General features: G+C 34.0%; 1 protein-coding gene across 1 annotated transcript in view; it reads left to right on the forward strand.

The window, feature by feature from the left end:
- The window catches only part of MRC1 (mannose receptor C-type 1), a 101,864-nt gene that overhangs the window by 8,738 nt on the left and 72,204 nt on the right, over positions 1 to 20,922 (forward strand). The window contains exons 2-3 of the mRNA XM_074266731.1: positions 5,040 to 5,441; positions 8,783 to 8,956. Of these exons, the coding sequence (XP_074122832.1) occupies positions 5,040 to 5,441; positions 8,783 to 8,956 (576 nt within the window). The remainder of the gene's footprint in view (positions 1 to 5,039; positions 5,442 to 8,782; positions 8,957 to 20,922) is intronic.

A 20,922-nucleotide genomic window follows, 5' to 3' on the forward strand; every position in this document is an offset into this window, starting at 1 on the left:
CCATTTGGTTTTGTAGATAGTTTTATGACTGTCTCCATCACTCATATATGACCTTTTCCAATTTAAGGCACACAAGAACTACTCATTTGTCTCATGGCTTTTTAAGATGTTTACCCCTTGTTTCCTTTTTGACACCATTCACTTTTGTGTTGTATTTTATAAAGCCTCTCCTCTTCTATGAGTTTTCTTTATTTTAGAACTTTTTGGTCTTTTTCTTTGAATAGCTAAAATTGTATTTTTCTATATTTTCAGGGACTTGCCTGATGGGGCCTGGCGTTAAACAGACATATTTTTCTGTCTGGTCTAGGAAAAAAGTGTCTTACTTTTTTGTATCCTAGTAGATTCCCTGGGAGTACCCTTTTAGATTCCTTTTTATGAGTCTGATGAGATACAGGTGCAAGTCCTGAGATGGTCAGCTTCCTGGAGGAGTTAGTGGCTACTCATGAGAATTGACCTTGGGCTCTCATGCCATGAGGCAGATAAGTGGCATAGAGTCTTGGACTTGGAGTTAGGTTCAAATCTGGTCATGGACACTTACTAGCTGTTTGACTCTCTGTCTGCCTCACTTTCCATACCTGTAAAACAGGAATACTACTAATACCTATTTCCCCAGGTTGTTGTAAGAGTAAAATGAAATTATCTTTTTGAGGTTCATTACAAACCTTAAATAATATAAATCATAGTTATATTTTATTTTAGTGTGATTTTGAAGCCCTAAAATTATCTAGAAATAAAATTCAAATCTGAATTACAGCCAGAAAATTTATACACATTTCTAGATTAGCCATGTCTGTTCTGTTCTATCCCTCAGCTGGAAATCACTTATAATCACAATGATCATTTCATTCCAAGGGTCAAAAACATGTTCCCTCTCTGATACTGATGTTTCTGAAATTGCTGTATTCTTCAATGAAAGCCTTCTTCCTCTTCATCATACCTTGATAAGTCAAATATGACCCAAATTGCCTATTTAATTACTTAGTATTTATCTTCTTTATATTTATTGTATGTATATGCATATACATCCTTGTCTTCCTCATTAGGATATAAACATCTGGAGAGAACATTATTTCAACCTGTATTTTTGTCATCAGTATCTATCAGTCCCCTGTTGGACACTGGGGAGAATTCCTTCTCTTGTTTTTATACCTTATGGTTGCAAAAAAGATTTCTATACATTATCTCATTTGAATTTCACAACAATGGGACATAGGATCTAGAAAAATACTTGTCATCCTTGAAAGAAAGAACCTTATACCTGCTGAATAACTCAAATGGTTCTGTGTTCCTTCCTTGTTCCATCTCTCCTGATTAAATTCGTTCTGTTTGCCAACTTCTTAAACCAGGTTTTAATTCCCTTTTCTAAGACACTTTTATTTCCTTTTTTCTGAATTCATTTCTTCCATCCTACATAAGAGCTTTCTATCTCCCCTAATGAACGGGGATACAGAGAGACATGCCCCCAAAACTCTTCACCTAGCTTGTATTCAACCCAAACATGGTGGATAATTTCTTCAAGAAACAATAAAAATGACCTTCTCCTTTCTGGTCACTGTGGATAATTCCTTTTTTTCCCTTAATAATAAAAAGACTTTAAGAGGTGAAAAGGACTTTACATATATTATCCCATTTGAGCCTCTCAACAATTCTGAAAAGTAGGTACAACTGGCATCCAGTTGTGCAGGTAGCAAGTGTTATATTTGAATTCATGTCTTCCCAGCTTAGGTCCAACTCTATCCATGCTGCCTTTGCTTTTACCGCCTGGTAAAATTCCTAGATATATCACCTGATTATTCTTGCTACTAGTTCTTTGGTAAACCATTTGATTGCCTTGTGTTTTTAGTGATATTATAAAGTCCCTCTGTCCACTCCCTTTACACATGATCTGGTTTTACCAAACAATGAGTACTTCAGGTGTGAACAAATATGAATCCATGGCTCTTGGGCCAGGTTCCCACCAAACCTCATTTTCTTAAGTAAACTGCAGACAGGTGCAAGCACGAGATGAGCAAGCTCATCCTATTCTCTGGGCTGGTTCTAATCAAAGTTGTGAAGCAGACACAATGTATTTCTAACTTCCTCTTTTTTCCTCTCTTTCTGCCCTTCCTGAGCATTTTAAGCACTAGCTAATCCTTCCTGTCTCTTTCCACCCATTTGCCTGTTGAGCTGGTTTTAGAGGGTCAGGTAAGATGGGAAAGAAGACAAGGAAGTCCAGAAATCAATTCAGAAAAGCCAGGGAAGGGCAGGAAGTGACTGTGGGTCTAAGCTGGCAAAAGGTCCAGAATCCAGCAAGAGTGGTAAGTAGGACTAACAGTACAAGATTGAGGTTTAGGGATCCTCACTAACAAGTTGGGCAAGAAGTTTATGAAAGAGCACAGGGCACCAGTACAAGCAAGGTGGAATTTGAAATGGAAAAAAAATTCCTTCCATGACCAAAGCTCTTTATGTATTTTCTGTCTACAGCCAGAGCTAGTTTCAGAATGTATTAAGCAGATGTGTCTAGTTGGATAAAGGGATAAAGGGATGAACAGCTGAGTTTCTCATAATTTTTCCTTTAAAATGGTTTGCCCTTCCTAGTGTGATTTTCATATATCAATGGAGCAACACTTTTTTTTTCTCCCAGTAGATGGAATTTCCAGTTTTGGAAGAAAAAAGAAAAAATAGAATTTCACAGCAGAATTTATTGTGTGGCTAACTTAGCTACAAGTTTTCTATTCTGCTAAAATAAGGAATACCTATTTCCGTGTAATCATTTCTTCCATAAATGAGTTAGCCTACAAGTATTCACTTTTATCTTCTTTTATTTATTCAATTGTCCAAGGTCATCTGGAGTTACTTAAATCCTACCTCAGTTTCTCTACCTGTAAAGTGGGACTAATAATATCACCTACCTTCCAGAATAGTTGTGATGATAAAATGAGATATTTTTGAAGGGCTTTGTAAACCTCAAGGCAGTATTTGAAATACTATTTATGTTTCTAAGCACTTATCCTGATTCCCACAGCTGCTAGAGCTCTCCATCCCAAATTACTTTTGATTTGTTTTGTATTGATTTTTAATACGTTTATCTACAGAGGCAGCAGGTAGTGAACAGAACATTAGACTTGGAGTTAGGAAGATCAGAGTTCAAATTTACTTGACAAATTCTCTCAGCCTTCATTTTCTCATCTATAAAATGGGTATAGCATCTTACCATAGAAGTTGGAGATAATATGTAATATCTGAAAGGACCTCATCCTTTACATTGTACAAATTCAGTCCAAATAGGATACACTATTATATCTCATTGTTTCTGATACTTTCTCTTTACATCTGGAAAACTTGGCCAAGTATGAAAGGAGCACATCCTAAAGATGGGGAACACCTAGGTGTGAGAATTATTATTATTATTAGTGCTAAAAGTGGTACTACTACTACTACTACCACCATCACCACCACCTCTACTACTTCTACCACTATAGCTGTTACTATAACTATCATCATCACTACTAGTAATAATAATAATTAATATTTAATATGATAAACAACATATAATAATACAGTATTACATATTATAAATAACATAATATAAATGACTGTTAATTATTAATTTAGTGAATAAATAGTATTAAGATAATAGCAATTATATAATGATTATATAACAATATAATTGATTTCTCCTTTTCTTCTTCTTTTTCCTTCTTTTTCTTCTACTCCTTTTCCTCCTCCTCCGTTTCCTTCTCCTCCTCCTCTTCATCTTTCTTTTTTGATAGGGGTGGTGCTGGGGGCAGTGGTAGTGGGAGTTGTTTTGTCTCCCTAGTAGAATCTAAGCTCTCAGAGAATGGAGACTTTTTTGTCTTTATATCTTCAGCATTTAGCATAATATATGGAACATAGGAAATGCTTGAATAAATTCTTGTCCATATTAAATAACTCCCAATTATTCAATTATGATATTATTTATTAATTCTTTACAAATATTAGTTCACTTTATCCTTACAAACCCTGGGTAGTAGGTGCTATTGTTACCCCCTTTTTACAAGTGAGGAAACTGAGCTAGATAATAGCTTGCCAAAGGTCCCCCAGTTAGTGTCTTGAACTTAAATTTTCATGACTCCAGACCCAGGGCTCAGTACCCTATGGTGTTATTTATCTGCTGTGAATTGGTTGATTAATTAATTATCTCTACTGAAGCCCTACTTTACTGCCCCATAGATAGGACTGTGTCCCAGCCCAGTAGCCTGGCTTTTTTCTGTTAAGCTGGGAAGTGTCTATCTTAATATGACTAGCTTTGCTAGGTTGGAGGTGATTCATGTGTAGGCAGACTTCTGGGTGATGAATTGTGGTACCCTAGCTCCATATTTTAAAGATCTTCTCCTAAGTCACAGAGAACTTCAATGGGGAGAGTTGTCATTCCAATTAAATAGCATTTTATAGGATCTGAGAGTAAGGGTTTAAATCATTATCTGACTGAGATTTGAGTCTGGGAGAGAGGAAAACAGCTTAAAATTAAATTCTGCCAGTCCACAGGAATTTATTATGTATCAGGCACTATCTTAAGCACTGGGGAATACAAAGAAAGACAAAAATATAGTCCCTGTTAGGTGTCAAAACAATGTGTGAAGTCTTAAAAAATCAGGAGTCTTAAAAAACCAAATTAAGATTTGTGATCATATGAATCAAAATGAAAATATAGATTTTTCAATCCACAGCTTTTCCAAGACTTGTAAATAGGGTTAAGATTTTTTTTCAAAGTTCTCTCAAGGCCTCTGAATGAAGAAACGGCAACAGTTTAATAAATGATAAATATTTTCAATTACTCCTGTCCAATTCTAAATTTGCTGATGGGAGGTCAGCAGATAAACTGCTTTTCCTATTCCACTCAATAATTCATTCTCAACTCATCAGTACCTTCCTTCCTTTCTTCTTCCTTAGTGATGATAAGACTTCCAGAAAATCTGATTACTTCTTCTAGAAAGTATTTAAAATCTCTGGCTTAACATATTTTCCTTGTCAACTTTATCAAACTAAGTGCATGTGTTGATTGTTTTGTTTTACAGACAACAAGCAATTTTTAATCTACAATGATGATCACAAGCGCTGTGTTAATGTAATAAGTGCCAGTGCTGTCCAAACAGCCATATGCAATCCAGAGAGTGAATCACAAAAATTTCGATGGGTGTCCAATACTCAGGTGATGAGCATCGCCTTTAAATTATGTTTGGGAGTGTCCTCCAAAACCCACTGGGCTCAGGTAACTCTTTTCCCCTGTGATTCAAAAAGTGATTTACAGAAATGGGAATGCAAAAATGACACCCTTTTTGGAATCATTGGAGAAGATTTATATTTTAATTATGGAAACAAACAAGAAAAGAATATTATGCTTTACAAAGGATCAGGTCTATGGAGCAGATGGAAGATTCATGGAACCAGTGATGACTTGTGCTCTCGAGGCTATGAAGGTAATTTATTTTATTTTGTTTATTTTAACCTGTGCATTTATTTTTGCAGGCAGTGTTGTAGAGTGGAATAAATGCGGTCCCTAGAGTCACAAATTTGAGGATGCAGCTCATTTCCTAAGAATATTAGGCAGATCACTTAGCTGCTATAGGCATCAGTTCTCCCATCTATAAGATAAAGGGTTCTGTTAGAAGGTCCATGACATCCCCTCCAGTTCTAGAGCTGTACTACAGTATGAACCTTTGATTTTTAAAAATTTGTTCAATCAAAAACTAGTTTCTCATTACTCACTGAAATAAAAAAAAAAAAGCTTTTGGCTAGCTTGGAGGATGTGGTCTTTCTTTTTAAATACAACCTTATAAGGGTATCATGATCCACACTCAAGGTCAAGAAGACTTGGATTTGAGTCCTATCTCTCATAAATGTTGATTGTGGGACCTGGGCAAATCTGTCAATACTCTCCCTAGTAATTCTCTAAATGTATAAGTTGCAAAACAGTTGTCCATTTTCATTGGTAGAGTGAATTTGCACATTAGGAATTCCCTATATAAATAAATCACAGATTTAGACTAAAAAATTATAAAAAAATTATTAAGATTTCTACAGGCTCATTATTACTATTCAAAGTAACACTAATGAGGGCATGGTACTAATTATACTACAGGGGAAAGAAGAATACTTTGAATATTAGTCATAATAGAGATTTGAGAGACCATACTTCCTCATCCAAACAATGATAGAATTAGTGAGAATCCTTGATAACTGAATTGAAAATCTTAGTTATTTACTTTGGAATTCCCCTTATTTTTTTTAAGAAAACTTGTTCCGTTTTTGAGAACTTAAGTTGTTTATAAAATTGTTTTTCCTTAAGTTTTGGAAGTCTTCAGCTGACTTCCATTTACAGCATTGTCTTGGTATCTTTGTTAATTTTATTTGATTGGCTTTGGCTTTTTTGGTGATGGAAGCAAAAATAAGATTTGGTTCTTGCACAAAAGGAGACTATAATCTAGTGGAGGAGATGAAAGAACTTAACTAACATAAGGAAGGTTAAACTTAAGTGTTATAGGGATTCAGGAGAGAGGGAGAGGGAGATGGGGAAAGAGATATGTGGAGAGGGAGAGAGACCAGAAGATTATCTTTTTTTTTTTTTTTTTTTTTTTTTTTTTTTTTTGTTAGGAAGATAAAGTAAGTTTTTTTCTGAAAGAATAGGATTTTTGATAGTGGGTGATAGAGCAAATTAGATGGTGAGGTAATTTCATTGATTGAGATAACTCTCAAATAAGAAAATTCTCTATATCAATGCAAATCAGCACCTTTAGACTTAGGAAATTGCCTAAATTCCTAAATTTCCTAAAATTCCTAAATAAAGTGACTTGCTTAGGGTCATATGTATAGTATATAGCACAGGTAATACTTGAATCCAGATCTTCCTGGCTTCTTGAACAGTCTTAGCAGCTGCTACTACTACTACTACAACTACTACTATTACTACTACTACTACTACAACTACTACTATTACTACTACAACGACTATTACTACTGCTACTACTATGATGACTACAACTACTATGACTACTATGACTACTACTGCTACTACTATAACTACTACTACTAGTACTACTACTATTCTACTATTACTACTACTACTACAACTACTATGACTACTATTACTGCTACTACTACTACTACTACTACTACTACTACTACTACTACTACTACTACTACTACTATTACTACTATGACTACTACTACTACTACTACTACTACTACTACTACTACTACTACTACTACTTCTTGCTCTTCCTCCTCCTCCTCCTTCTTCTCCTCCCCCTACTATTGCTGCTACTTCTACCATTACTATTTTCTACTATTGCTGCTGCTGCTACTTCTCTACTTTCCACTACTGTTGTTGCTACTACCAGTATGATAATGATAACTAACATTTAAATAAAATTTTAATGTTTGCAAAGCACTGGACATGAGCTTTCTCATTTGAATCTCATAATAAGCCTGAGAGAAAATGAGGGAACTGAGATTGACAGAATAACTTATCCAGGACTACCAAGCTATTAAGAACTTAATACTTAGTCCAAAGTAAGTTTCAAATTCAGTTCTTCTTGATTCCAAGTTCACTGAGTTATTCTCCTTTATTCCCCTTTATCATGTAGGTGCTTCATTATAATCAGAGGAAATTATGTAAACAAAGGAATTGAGATAGGAAAGTGGTTCATTCAGGTATATTTTAAAATTATTGGACAGTCTAGTTTGACTAGCACATAGAGGGAATGAAGAAAAATAGTGGGAAATAATATGAAAAAGAATGACTGAGAGGAATGTGTTCTTGTTCTATCAACCAAATAGATTAGCTTTGTGTTCACTTTTGGCAGAGTTATTTTTGTCGAGGGGCTGGATGAAAAAGGATGAAATAATAAATGTGGAAAAGTTAATTTTCTACCATTGTGTTTTCTATGCAGATGATATTAAATTCTTGCAGGAAAATTAGGAGATCAAGATCTTTGCCTTTGCTTCTTTATCCTATTATACATTTTAACATAGGATATTTATCCATTGTGGAAGGGAAAAAATAATGAATTCTGAGTTGGACATGTTGAATTTAAGATGTCTCCACCATAATCCAGTTAGAGATGTCTAAAAGACAAATGGAAGTGTGAATCTGGTGGTCTACAGAGAGGTTAGGGACTGGATAAATAAATTTGAGAATCATTAGTATAAAGGTACTAATTAAATTCATAGGAGCTGAGGAGCTCACCAAAAAAAATAGTATTAAGCCCTGGTTATGCAATGAGAAAAAATGAGAACTTTCCTTGATCTTACTTAAGGACTCCAGGGTAATGCAACTTGTGTCTCTTATTCTTTCATGGTAACCAAAATAAGGAGAGCTGAACAGAAAAAGAATATAATTAAAACTCTGTTTGATAAAAAAAATTACACAACTCTATTCAATTATAAGGGTTTTGTTTTATTGATATTATACACAAGTATATTATAGATGTATATTTAAAATATGCTGTCATACATGCATGTCTATTTACATAAATATTTTTTAGAGGAGATAAGGTATTTGTAAAAAAAAATAAGGATTGTCCCTTTTAGTGCTGTGTTATTAATCCTGGTCAAAAGTCATTAAGAGAAAGGACACACATTTTGGAGGGTTGGAAGAGGAAAGGGAGGTTCATCAGAATTGTAAACAAATTTTCCAAAAGCTTTTCTCAATGAGAATCAGGAGGGTATATGTGTTTGTCACATGAATGTTTTAAAGTGCTCACATTCTCAGCATAAGGACTGTATTTATATTTATATCCTTCTTAATCTGTTTCCTCAGAAATATATACATTACTGGGGAATTCCAATGGAGCACCATGTGTGTTTCCTTTTAAGTTTGAAGACAAGTGGTATGCCGACTGTACTTCTGCTGGCAGATCTGATGGCTGGCTCTGGTGTGGGACTACAATGGATTATGAAGTGACCAAGCTGTTTGGGTTCTGTCCACTGAAATGTGAGTAACTGGGCATGATTTTTGAGTCATGAGATCTTGAGCTCGTGCTACATGATGAAAACAATAATGCTTCATATCTCTCTAGTTCTTTTCTCCTTTCCAAAGAACACAAATAGCTGTTGTCTTCCCTTACTCCCATAACAATCTTGTGTAGTCATCATTGTTCCCTTTATACAGATAGGAAAACCAAGACAGCCAGAACTTAAATGTTTTGCCCAAGGATATACAAATTAGATGGAGAAGGAAAGGATAAATCTCTCCAGTGTCTTTGCCAAGGAAATCCCAAATGGAGTCACAGTTGGAATGACTGAACAACATGTGAGTTAGGGGCAGAGCTTCTAATGGAAGCTAATTTTTCTGACTTCTAATTTAGTCTTCCTTCTGGGAGATCATTATCGTGATTTTCCCCCCGCTAAGATTAGGACTTCCCACCTCCCCAGGTTAGAAGTGCAGGGGCTCTTCAGGGTCCTCATCCCACTAATGATCACCAGGAGAACTTTAACCTGCTTCATTTCTGATCTGGGCAATTCATCCCTCCTTAGATAGGCCTCTGATCATGGGGATTCATCATCTTGATGCTAAATATAAATACATAAAATAAAAGTAATGGTGATGATGATGACGATGATGCAAAATATTTTGGGCCATTCATTAACAAAATAGCATGTTAAACTGGACCAGTTTTAAAAGTTATTTCTACCTGGTCAGACAAGTAAAACATTGATCTCTTCAGTTAAAGATGAACATTGATGTTATACTTAGCCCTAAAAAAGGGGCAAGTTTATTTTGGCCTTCATTGGTTTTAGCAGAGGAAATGAATTATTTTACTAATGTATAGAGTTTATTAACTGAAATATACTTAATATTGTTTAATATTTTTATATCAGTGAGCTGAGTGATGAAATTAGAAGTCTATTACAATATGTCAGCTAAGTGGGAGACTAGAATATCTCCATCAGTCTGGCCCTTCTCTTCATCCACACCAAAAGGACACTGGTTTAGACCTATCTCATCCTTAGTCAAGATAATTAAAATTGCCTCCTTATTGGCCTTCTTGTATTCATCTCTTCAACATCCTCCATCCAGGTGCCAAATTGATATTTCTAAAGGACAAGCGTGACTTATATTAACTCCCTTTCTGAAGAAGTTTCAGTGGCTCTCTATTACCTTTATGAAAACAGTATAGACTTGTCTGTTTGGGATTTAAAAACTGTGGAGTTCTGGTCCCAGCCTATCTTTTCAGAATGATTACAAAACTGACCTACCTGCTATTCCTTTGCACATTTCTTTTCATATCTCCATGCTTTTGTCTGTCTCATATGTCTGGAATGTTTTCTCTCCCAATTTCCACTTCATTAAGGCTCTGGGGCAATCTGCAGCTTGCCACCTCAGCAGTGCCCTTCAGGGGGCTTCCCAACCCCCTTTCAAAGCTCACTTTGGTGTATCTCTCAGCCTACATTTTAGTTCATTCTCCTGATTTATTTTTATTCTCAAGAGCTTTAGAAATGACAAACACCTGTTATAACTGTGGAATTGGGCCAGAGCTAGAATAAAACACAATTGGGAAATACTTAACAAAATAAATAAAACACAATAGAAGATAAATGTTAATATGTGGTTTTATAAGTCAATATGCAACCTGCAGAATTTAATACCATTGTTCTTGAAATATCCATCATTATGTTTGGATAACTTAGATCTCATTAATAAACTTGCAATCACTTCTTTGTTAATTATCTTGAGCTATCATTCTAGTTCATCAAATATCAGTATTTTAATAAACTGGAGAAAGTTCCTTTCATTCAGTAATTATTCTTGTTCCTCTATAATTAAATCAATATTAAAATGGCTAAATATAGATTTTATTCTCAAATGAAATCAATAATAAGAATGTATATATAATTATCTGCAAATTTTAATCATGCTCAAGTTTACAGCCAGACTTATCTCAAACTCTCAATATAAACAGTGGGGAAATTCTTTTTCATTTGACTACAAACAGTCTCATACCATTAAATTCCTTTCAAATACTGATTAAAGTGTCTCAAAGATCTTATTCATATTTCTCTTCTAGATAAAAGTCAAATTCAATGTCTTTGGAAATTAGCCAGATTCATCTTTTCTCTTTGTTCATCTTTTATCTTTTTCTCTCTCCAGAAATCACAGGAAACCTTCTTTCCAAAATACATTGTACTTGCCAATTACTCGCAAATTCTTCATATATAATTAAAATTCTCTTTATAAGTTTTCTTTATTATAATATATTACTTATGAGTATTTTGATGAAAAACACATTTCACATCATCTTCTTCCTCCCTGTCATTGTTAAGAGATTCCCCATAGGTCCTCATTAGTTACAGATAAAACCTACACCTTCTCCACAACTCCACAGGGAGAAGCACTTTATGGTAGATATTTTACTTCAGCTGACCTCCAAATTGCCAGCACAAATTGCTTTTCTTAATATTACATTTGGTTTCTGTTCTCTTAAAGAGACAATTGCATTCTCCAAAGTCTCATTGAGAAGTACACTAGAAGCTTTAAAACTAAACGTTACAGATCTTAAGAAATCACAGAATTCCCTTTTACTGATTAAAAGAAAAACTAATCAGAGAAATGCAAGTGACTAGTTCTAGCCACACAGGTAGCAAATACTTAAGTCAGAAGACTTCAGAATAAGTTCTAAGAATAGAATTTTAGAATAAGTTCTAAAACTGTTTCTTTTTCTTATGTACACTATTACTACTACCATCAGTTGCTTTTTATTGGATCTGGGACCTTTCTTAATATAGCCTGGAGTCTGCATTAATTTTTGTGACCACCACTAACATGTTGCATTTTCATTCATATAAATGCATAAATCTTTTTCTTTTTTATTTATTTATTTATTTTGTTTATTTAATTTTAATTTTATTTTATAATTATAACTTTTTTTTGACAGTACATATGCATGGGTAATTTTTTACAACATTATCCCTTTCACTTACTAATCAGATTTTTTTCCCTTCCTCCCCCAACCCCCTCCCCCAGATGGCAGGCAGTCTTATACATTGCATAACTCTTTTTCACAAGAATTGTCATACCATCTCTTCTCCAACTTTTACTTATTAAGGTGATATTTTGAACCTAAGAGTATAACTTCATATCCATCCCTGTTGAATTTAATCTTCAACTCAGTATACTTCCCTCTTTTCAAAAAATTAAACTCATCAATCTTTTGAAATTCTAACTCAGTTATTTATCATATTAATTATACTCCATAGTTTATGCCATCTGCAATAAGTCAAGCTTAGCTTCTATGGCTTTCCAAATCTTTGGGCTTGATAGCCTCAAAGTCCTTTCCAATTCTTCATCTATGATCCAGTATGATCCAGAATGGGACAAATCTTCAACACAACAGGGTCAAGGTCAAAATACCTTAGAAAAGCTACAAGAGATCTTTCTCCAATTTGATATCATCAAGAATGACCATTAAATTTTCCAGATCATGAGTTGTATAAGTCTACTAATAAGTTTTAGAAAGGATTCAGGCAACAGTAAGACCTAAGTGGAGGAAAACAGTCGTTCCCCTTTTGCTCTCTCCTTGTTCTCTAAGTCAACCTTCTTTTTAAAAATATTTTATTTTTTCAAATATAAGATAGTTTTCAACAAGCACCTTTGTAAAATTTTGGGTTCCAAATTTTTTTCATTCCCTCCCTCACTACTCTCTCTCCTCAAGACAGCAGTAGAAGTTAAATATGTGCATTTCTTTTAAACATATTTCCATAATCATCATACTGCATACAAAAAAATCAGAGCAAAAGGGAAAAAACATGAGAAAGAAAGAAAAACAAGCAAACAACAACAACAAAAAAGATGAAAATACTATGCCTTGATCAACATTCATTCTCCATAGTTTTCTTTCTAGATGTGGATCCATTTTTCTATCCCAGGTGTAGTGGAATTTCCTTAAATCACCTCATTGTTGAAAAGAGGCAAGTTTATCACAGTTGATCATCACATAATCTTGTTTCTGTGTACAATATTCTCTTGGTTCTGCTCACTTCACTCAGCATCAGTTCATGTAAGTCTCTCCAGGGTTCTGAAATCATCCCGCTCATTATTTCTTATAGAACAATAATAGTCCATTACATTCATATACCATAACTTATTCACCCATTCTTCATCTGATGGGCATCCACCCTGTTTCCAGTTCCTTGCCACTACAAAAAAGTAAGCCATTCTTCTTTCGCCATCAATTGTCCTCTTCCTCTTCTGGCATTCAAGGTCCTTCTCTCACTTCTTTCTATCCTGTTGCTTTTTTTTAATGAATGGGACACTTGGTTTCCCACTTTTTGCTCACCTTGACCAGCTTAACCACTTGATTAATTTTCATTTCCCATTTTTAATATTTCAATTTCTAATTTGGGAGAACCATTCCTTCATGTTCCCCTCCATCTCAAACATTAAGTCAGTTGCTTATATGACTAAATATTAAAAAAAACTTGTTCTTCCGTTCCTGAAATTCACATTTCTTATTTCTGAACATAAAGAACTTTCTTCTTTTAGGCTAATCTTGGAGTATATTTCCAGAAAAGTCTTTGCTGATCCCACTCTCTTCTCACCCTGAACTTGTCCCCAACCTTAATATTTCTAAAAAAATTGACCTTTCTCTCAATCTCTGCTTTGCTTCCATCACATTGTAACTCAAATTTTATTTTTTCCTCTTTTTCTTCTACCTATGCATTGCTTAGAGATAAATCGGTCCAGTTCAGGAAGTGAGAGTAAGGAGTCAAATGAAAAAATATTTATCAAGTACCTAGGATATACCCAGGTCATAGTAATGGGAACAGACTAAGGATTAGGGCCAAAGATTAAGCTTGCAACTAGACTCATTTGTAGATACTTAATGTGGTGACTTTTACTTAGATAATTTATATTATTGTTTGTGTATAAAGAAGAATAAATGCGAGAAGTACTCTCATATCAGCTAGTTGTTAGAAGTGTAGAACTGCTGTATAGCATCGTAGGAAAAAAAGGATATGGAGTTAGGGAGCTTAGATTTGGATCCTGGTTTTGAACCTTGTTGTGGCATTGGAGAAATCCTTTCTCTCAACCTTTCACTGGACTTCATTTTCAAAATCAAGGGGTTGGATTTTATTTATGACTCTTTGCACCTGTTACTTGCTTCTCATTGACAAATTCCTAGAAAGCAGGAACTATGTAATTTTTCATCCTTGTCACACAAGTGCCTTACCCACAGTAGGCACTTAATCACTATTTGTTGATCCTATTGATTAAATCATCTCAAAGGTTGCTCTTGGCCTTTTTTCTGACTGTCTCCCAAACTGGAAGATTCTCCCTCTTCATCTCAACCTTCTCTGATTTCATTTAAATCCCAATTAAAATCCCATGCTATATAGGGAACCTTTCTCAACCTCTCAATTCATGTCTTCTCTCTTAATTATTTCTATTTATCCTACACCTAGTTTGTTTGTATATATTCACTTATTTATTGTCTTCCCCATTTGATTCCTTGTAAGTAAGAACTATCATTTTACCTTTATTTGTTTCCAGCTCTGCAGCTTTGATGATTTTTCCGTGTGTAGAACTCTTTTTATTGTCCCTTTTGGTCAGACCAACTATCTGTGCATACACATGCCAGTGATCCACAGAGATGACTTATAATGGTTCTGATGCCAGGTGTATATGGACAGTCATGTAATCTGTTCTTTCATTCATTCATTCAGCAGACAATTATATAGCTCCTTCTACAGGGTAGGAACTATGCTAGGTTCTGGAATTACAAACACAGAAATGAGTCAGGTCTTGTCCTCAAAGAGCTTGCATTTTAAAGAAGAATTTAGAAAATACATTTTACCAACTGATACCAATTTTCAACATGTGCAGCTACACTATATTTGCAGATGCTTTCCCTCTATCATCCGGTATATAGCTTTCTTTGTATGTCTGTTGCATGTTGTCTACCCCATTAGGATATTAATTTTATTAGGACAGTGTCTGTCTTTTACCTTTTTTAAACTCCAGCATTTAGCACTGTGCCTAGAACATAGTTAATACTTAAAGATGTTTATTGATTGATTAATTATGGATATATTTTTCGTTAAAATTCAGCATATCCACCATATTGTGCCATATGTCACTTTGATGGATTTTTGAATTTTGTAAAAATTTCATCAGTTCAGTGACTGAAAGAATTGTATTTATAATTTTATCCTTAAAGTCATCCAATGAATGAGGTTTTGATGCATGTGAGACAATTTTTATGTGACCCCCACAAGAAGTCTAATAGAGACAGATCAGGTGGCCAAGCAAGATCTCTTCCACTGCTATAAGAGATTGCCATCAAAAAAATTAAATTAAAATAAAAAATATGTTATTCAAAATTTACAAAATTGAGTTTAAAAGACATTTAAATAATTAATCTTTTAATTATTAGCTTTTTTCAGGGTAAGCTTATAGCTTTTCTATTTCTGAAGTTATTAATGCTTAAAACTGCATTGAGATTTTTGGATAAGCATGTATATAAACATGTATATAAATACATTCATACCCACACATCCTCCTTTCCCTACACAATGTATAATGCAAATCTCCAGAAAACCTTGCTCTGAAAGTTTATTTCAGCCTAATTTCTAAATGCTCATAAATCCTTTTGTTCAAAGAAATTAGACTCTTTCCTTTTTCTACAGAATAAAGGAATCTTCATTTATATATTAAATCCCAACATGCAGAGAAGTCCTACATAAGCTATGTATTGGTTTTGACCAGTAGGATCTTGTTTATATTTGGCATAAGATTAATTTTGTTGTCTCTAAATCATGCATCTTCAACAAATCACATATTTCTCCCTCTCTCTGACATTTAACTGTAACAGCTAACTGAAGGGAAAATAAAAATATTAATTACTTTCATCATGCACCTAGGTCTTCAAATGCATTTTACCAATGGATATCTCTGCCACTGTTAATTTTTTCTTTTAAAGACCTTGCTGTTTTAAAATTCTATGAAATGTGAATCTACTTATACAAGCTGAAACCATATTATTTTACCTTAAACCACAAACTATTAGCCAGGTCTATTACAGGAAAAAGAGGAACTGGTAATTGACCTGATGACATCTAATATATATGTTTCTTTGTTTTCTGCGTTGTTTACTGTAATCTTTTCCGCCTATTTAAACAATTATTTGTTTCCCTAACTATATCATGAGAACAGGAAAAGGAAAAGACCCCCTTTTCCTAAATTCTCTTTAGTTTGCAACTTCTGGGCATCTGGTTTAGAGAAGGCTGAATTGCACATCTGTGGGGCACTTTCCCTTTTGCTCTAGTCAGCAAATGCATGAGTTTGCTCTTTTCTTTATTTAATTCCTCTCTCTAGAATGCAAAGTCAGGATTCCCACTTTTTAAATTAAATTAGGAGAAGGGACATACTCTCAATTGTTATTTTGGACACCTCAGATGACTACAGTGGGGTTTTTGGATTGCTGAGCTTTCCTTCAGAAGGAACAAGGAGCAATTGTAGGCGAAATTATGTACGGTACCATTTAGTGACTTCCTTTTTAGTCCCTCAGACCCCTTTGTGGTCTATTTCTTTATAATCAAGTCAAAGCTGTTATACTTTCTCTCACTTGAATGACACCACTTTAATGGACAATGGAATCCTTTTAGATTACTCACTAAGTCTGGCACATCCCATAGTTTATCATATTTCAGTATTTGCTCTATAGTTGTATCTAAAGTATACCTAATGAGGAATAAATTTCTGAGAATTCTTAATCACTAGAACTCTTTCCTTGCTGTAATTATCTCATGTTTATTTGTATGTTTACATTTTGGTAGAGGTAGCTAGATATCTGTGCTGTGATAGAACACTGGACCTGGAAGCAGAAGAATTAGGTTCAAATCCAGCCTCAGATACTTACAAGCTGTGTGACCCTAGACAAGTCACTTACCCCTGTTTGCCTTATTTCCTCATCTATTAAATGAGCTGGAGAAAGAATGTCAAACCACTTCATTATATTGCCAACAAAGCCAAAAATGGGGTCACAAAGAGTCTGAAACAGCTGAATAACAACAATCCTTTTATCATTCCTACTCTTCTCCCCATCATTCCCTTTACCTCACTCCACAACAAAGTTCTTTGAAAGAAGAAATGATTTTTATTTTCTATTTTTATATTCTCCAACATCTAGCAGAGTACTTAAGACATAATGGATACTTAAGAAATGCTTATTGGATCTAATTGAACAACTTTTCTAGGATTAATGCTTTGATATGTCAAGTATCTTGCAGATATATTTATCTTCTGTCTAGCACTGTCCTTAGCTTTGTATTTTCTACTAATTCTGTCAATAAAAGCCTTTTGAATTAAGTTTTAAATATAATCCTTGTTTGGCATTCACATTGCATTTATTTTCCTTTTTTGTTATATCATGGGACTTTCCTCTAATTTTCATGTCACTGAATGTGTTCTGTGCATTTGACAGAAAGGTCCATGGTCACTTCCTTTTTAGAAGTACACAATTACATTTAAGGGTAGAATGTAGGTCCGGTCAGGAATAATTGTGGGATCAAGAGAGATTGGCTAATTTCTCTGAAATGTTCCCGATGAGAATCAATGCCTGGAAAGACGTGTAAAATGAAATGTTTTCAGTGTGAATATTACAGATAGTGACAAAAAGTTAATACTTATTTTTAAATAAAGAATTAAAAATGGATAACAATAATTTGAGAAATATTAAACTGAAATAATAACTGAAATAAATAAAATAAAACTGAATGAGATGGTTTAGCTTTAAGTACGTAAAATATATTTCATAAGTAGATTTATCATCATTAAGAAATGATTAAAATAACTTTTTGCATCCAAAGAACAAAGACCTTTAGACATATTTAACATGTTCACAGAGTTGAAAATTATTGAAGGAAACTATGTGGAAATGTACAAGGCAAATCATACAATAAGAAGTGGGATTTTATATAAATTGTGGGAAAAAAATGACCCTAGGAATACTGTGACAATTGTGGGAAATATTTCCTGGTTGAGGAAAGAATAGTTCATATTATCATTTTTATCATCATATATTACATATATATATATATTCCTTCTTGATATAAAGCTCTTTGGAACATGTGTGTATATATATATATATGTATATGCACATGTGTATATATATATATATGTATATGTATATACATATTTTTTTTCCTGAGGCAATTGGGGTTAAGTGACTTGCCCAGGGTCACACAGCTAGGAAGTGTTAAGTGTCTGAGACCAGATTTGAACTCAGGTCCTCCTGAATTCAAGGCTGGTGCTCTATCCACTGTGCCACCTAGCTGCCCTCCACATACATATATTTTTAAAGACTATACTACAGTAATTTTTTTTTGGCAAGGAATTGGAATTTGGACTGACACAGAGACACACAAGTCAATGCTAAGTATCTGACACCAGGTTTGATCTCAGGTTCTCTTGATTCCAGGACTGGTGCTCTATCAACTGTAGCATCTAGCTGTACTTATACTACAATAATTTGATAAATATTTCTAAATCCATTTTTTGGAGAAAAGAAATAGAGTAATAAGCAATTATATGTAATTCATATTCAGATGATATTTCCATAAGGTGCTATTCTGATGTCATTCAATATTTGGAGGGCAATGCTAGTAGGATGTGACTGAACAACAATATGTTAAACACTGTGCTGCTCACTGGGAAAACAAAAGGAGCCAAAAGATAGTTTCTGCCCTCAAGGAGTTTACAATCAAATGGAAGCTGAAAGACTGAATGAAGTTGTTCTTCACACAGCTACTCTTACTATATACTACCAAGAGTCACTATTGAGTACCATACATATATCCTGCCACTTAGTAAGTGGCTATTTCACTAACTTAAATAATTATTTATTTCCTGTTCACCTCAAAAGAATTCTTTCACTTTCAGAGATGCCTCATAAACAATTGGTAAATCATTTCTGCATTGAGTTGAGTTTAAGAAGGTAAAATTTATGTTTGATTTATTCACCTTCAAGTTTGCAAATTGAAATCTAGAAAACAGATATTTATTTAAGTGATGCATTAGAGCACTAAATAGAACTGTTAATCAAGCTTCTGGTGCAGGTAGATGGTCAGAAAGATTCATATGCATGAATTCAAATCTGTCTTTCAACACTTAGTGATCAACACATATGATCCTTGGCAAGTAGCTGTGTTTGCCTCAGTTTCCTCATCTGTAAAATGAGCTGGGGAAGGAAATTGCAAACCGATTCAGTATCTCTGCCAAGAAAACTCCAAATAGGATCATGAAGAGTTGGACATGACCAGAAAGCACAAAAACCAACATCAAGATTCTAGGATGAAAATAGTTTTGGTATTTGCTTAAAATCTTGGGGATTTTTACTCCAAGTACATAATTATTCATTTGAATTCACTTGAACCACTTTTCCAAAACTAATGCTTTGATATTTAAGTCATTAGGCACTGAAACCAAATCTAGAGATTCCTTTAGAGTTGGTTTTAGTTTTGTGATTGCTCATTAATAGCACTTTGTTACACATACAAATGTGTAAGTTTTGGTGTTGGGGATGGAGTGGTGGAGAATTAAATGTAAGAGATTGTATGGGATTAGTAAAGATGGACTTTTTTCCATTTCCCTGATGCTGTTTGGTATGTTCACACTCTCTTTCCTTTCTAACCTACATGATCATAAATATTCAGTGGATAAAGGAGAAAAAATGGATTACTTTCTTGTTCATTCCTGATGGGTTCAGGGACAGTTGAGTGGTGAATGATCCTCTTTGTATTTTTAATATTAAGTTCAATTTAATTAATTGATCATTTGTTAGCACCTACTATTGCTCAGGAACTTCAAAATTGGTACCTCCTATCAAGAAGCTCACATTGTATAGAAAAAATATTTAAGACTGTCCATTTTCACTGATCGTCTCATACCTGGAGCTTCCAGCTTTCTCTCAAATCTCAATTTCTACAAAAAAGCTTTTCCCCATCCTAATTAATCTTAGTGTCTTCTGTCTGAGATTATCTCAAATACATCTTGTATGTTTCTTATTTGTATATTATTTTTTTTGTAGTTACTATCAATTTTTTTAATTATAGCATTTTATTGGCAGAACAAAATCATGGGTAATTTTTACACCATTGTTCCTTGCACTCACTTCTGTTACAACTTTTCCCATCCCTCCCTCCACCCCCTCCCCTAGATGGCAGGTAGTCATATACATGTTAAACATGTTGAAGTATTTCCTAGATACAATATATGTGTGCAGATCCGTACAGTTCTCTTGTTGCACAAGAAAAATTGTATTCAGAAGGTAAAATTAACAGTTTACATTCATTTCCCAGTGTTCCTTTTCTGGATGTAGCTGATTCTGTCCATCATTGATCAATTGGAATTGGATTAGCTCTTCTCTATGTTGAAGATATCCACTTCCATCAGAATACATCCTCTGTATATTATTTTTTGTATGTTGTCTCGCCTATTAAATCTTAAAACCCCTTCAGAGCACAGTCTATTAATTTTGCATTTCTTTCCCCCCACTGATTAGCACAGTTACTGGTACCTAACAAGTATTTAATACTAGCATTGCATACTTCCTTCTTCACAAAAAACCTATGAAATTGGTATTAAAAGTTTTATTATCACTCTCATTTTATTCATGAGGACAGTGAGACTATGTAATTTGCCCATGATGACCCAGCTAATAAGTATATGAGAACAATACAAACCTAGGTTTCCTTACCACAAGTCCAGAACTGTCCTAAGGGAGAAATTTATTAAATACTTTAAAAATAACAAGAAAAACCTGCTTAACTTCCTCAGGCAATTTTTTTTGGTAAATGATTATGTCCTTCTGTGTTAAATTTAAATTTTAAAATCTAAATATTATTTTTAAAGTTTCTTTAAAAATTGTTACATTCTTATTATAATCCACAATTTTATATGTT

This window comes from Sminthopsis crassicaudata, chromosome 5 (genome assembly GCF_048593235.1).
Source record: "Sminthopsis crassicaudata isolate SCR6 chromosome 5, ASM4859323v1, whole genome shotgun sequence".
Lineage (NCBI taxonomy): Eukaryota > Metazoa > Chordata > Mammalia > Dasyuromorphia > Dasyuridae > Sminthopsis > Sminthopsis crassicaudata.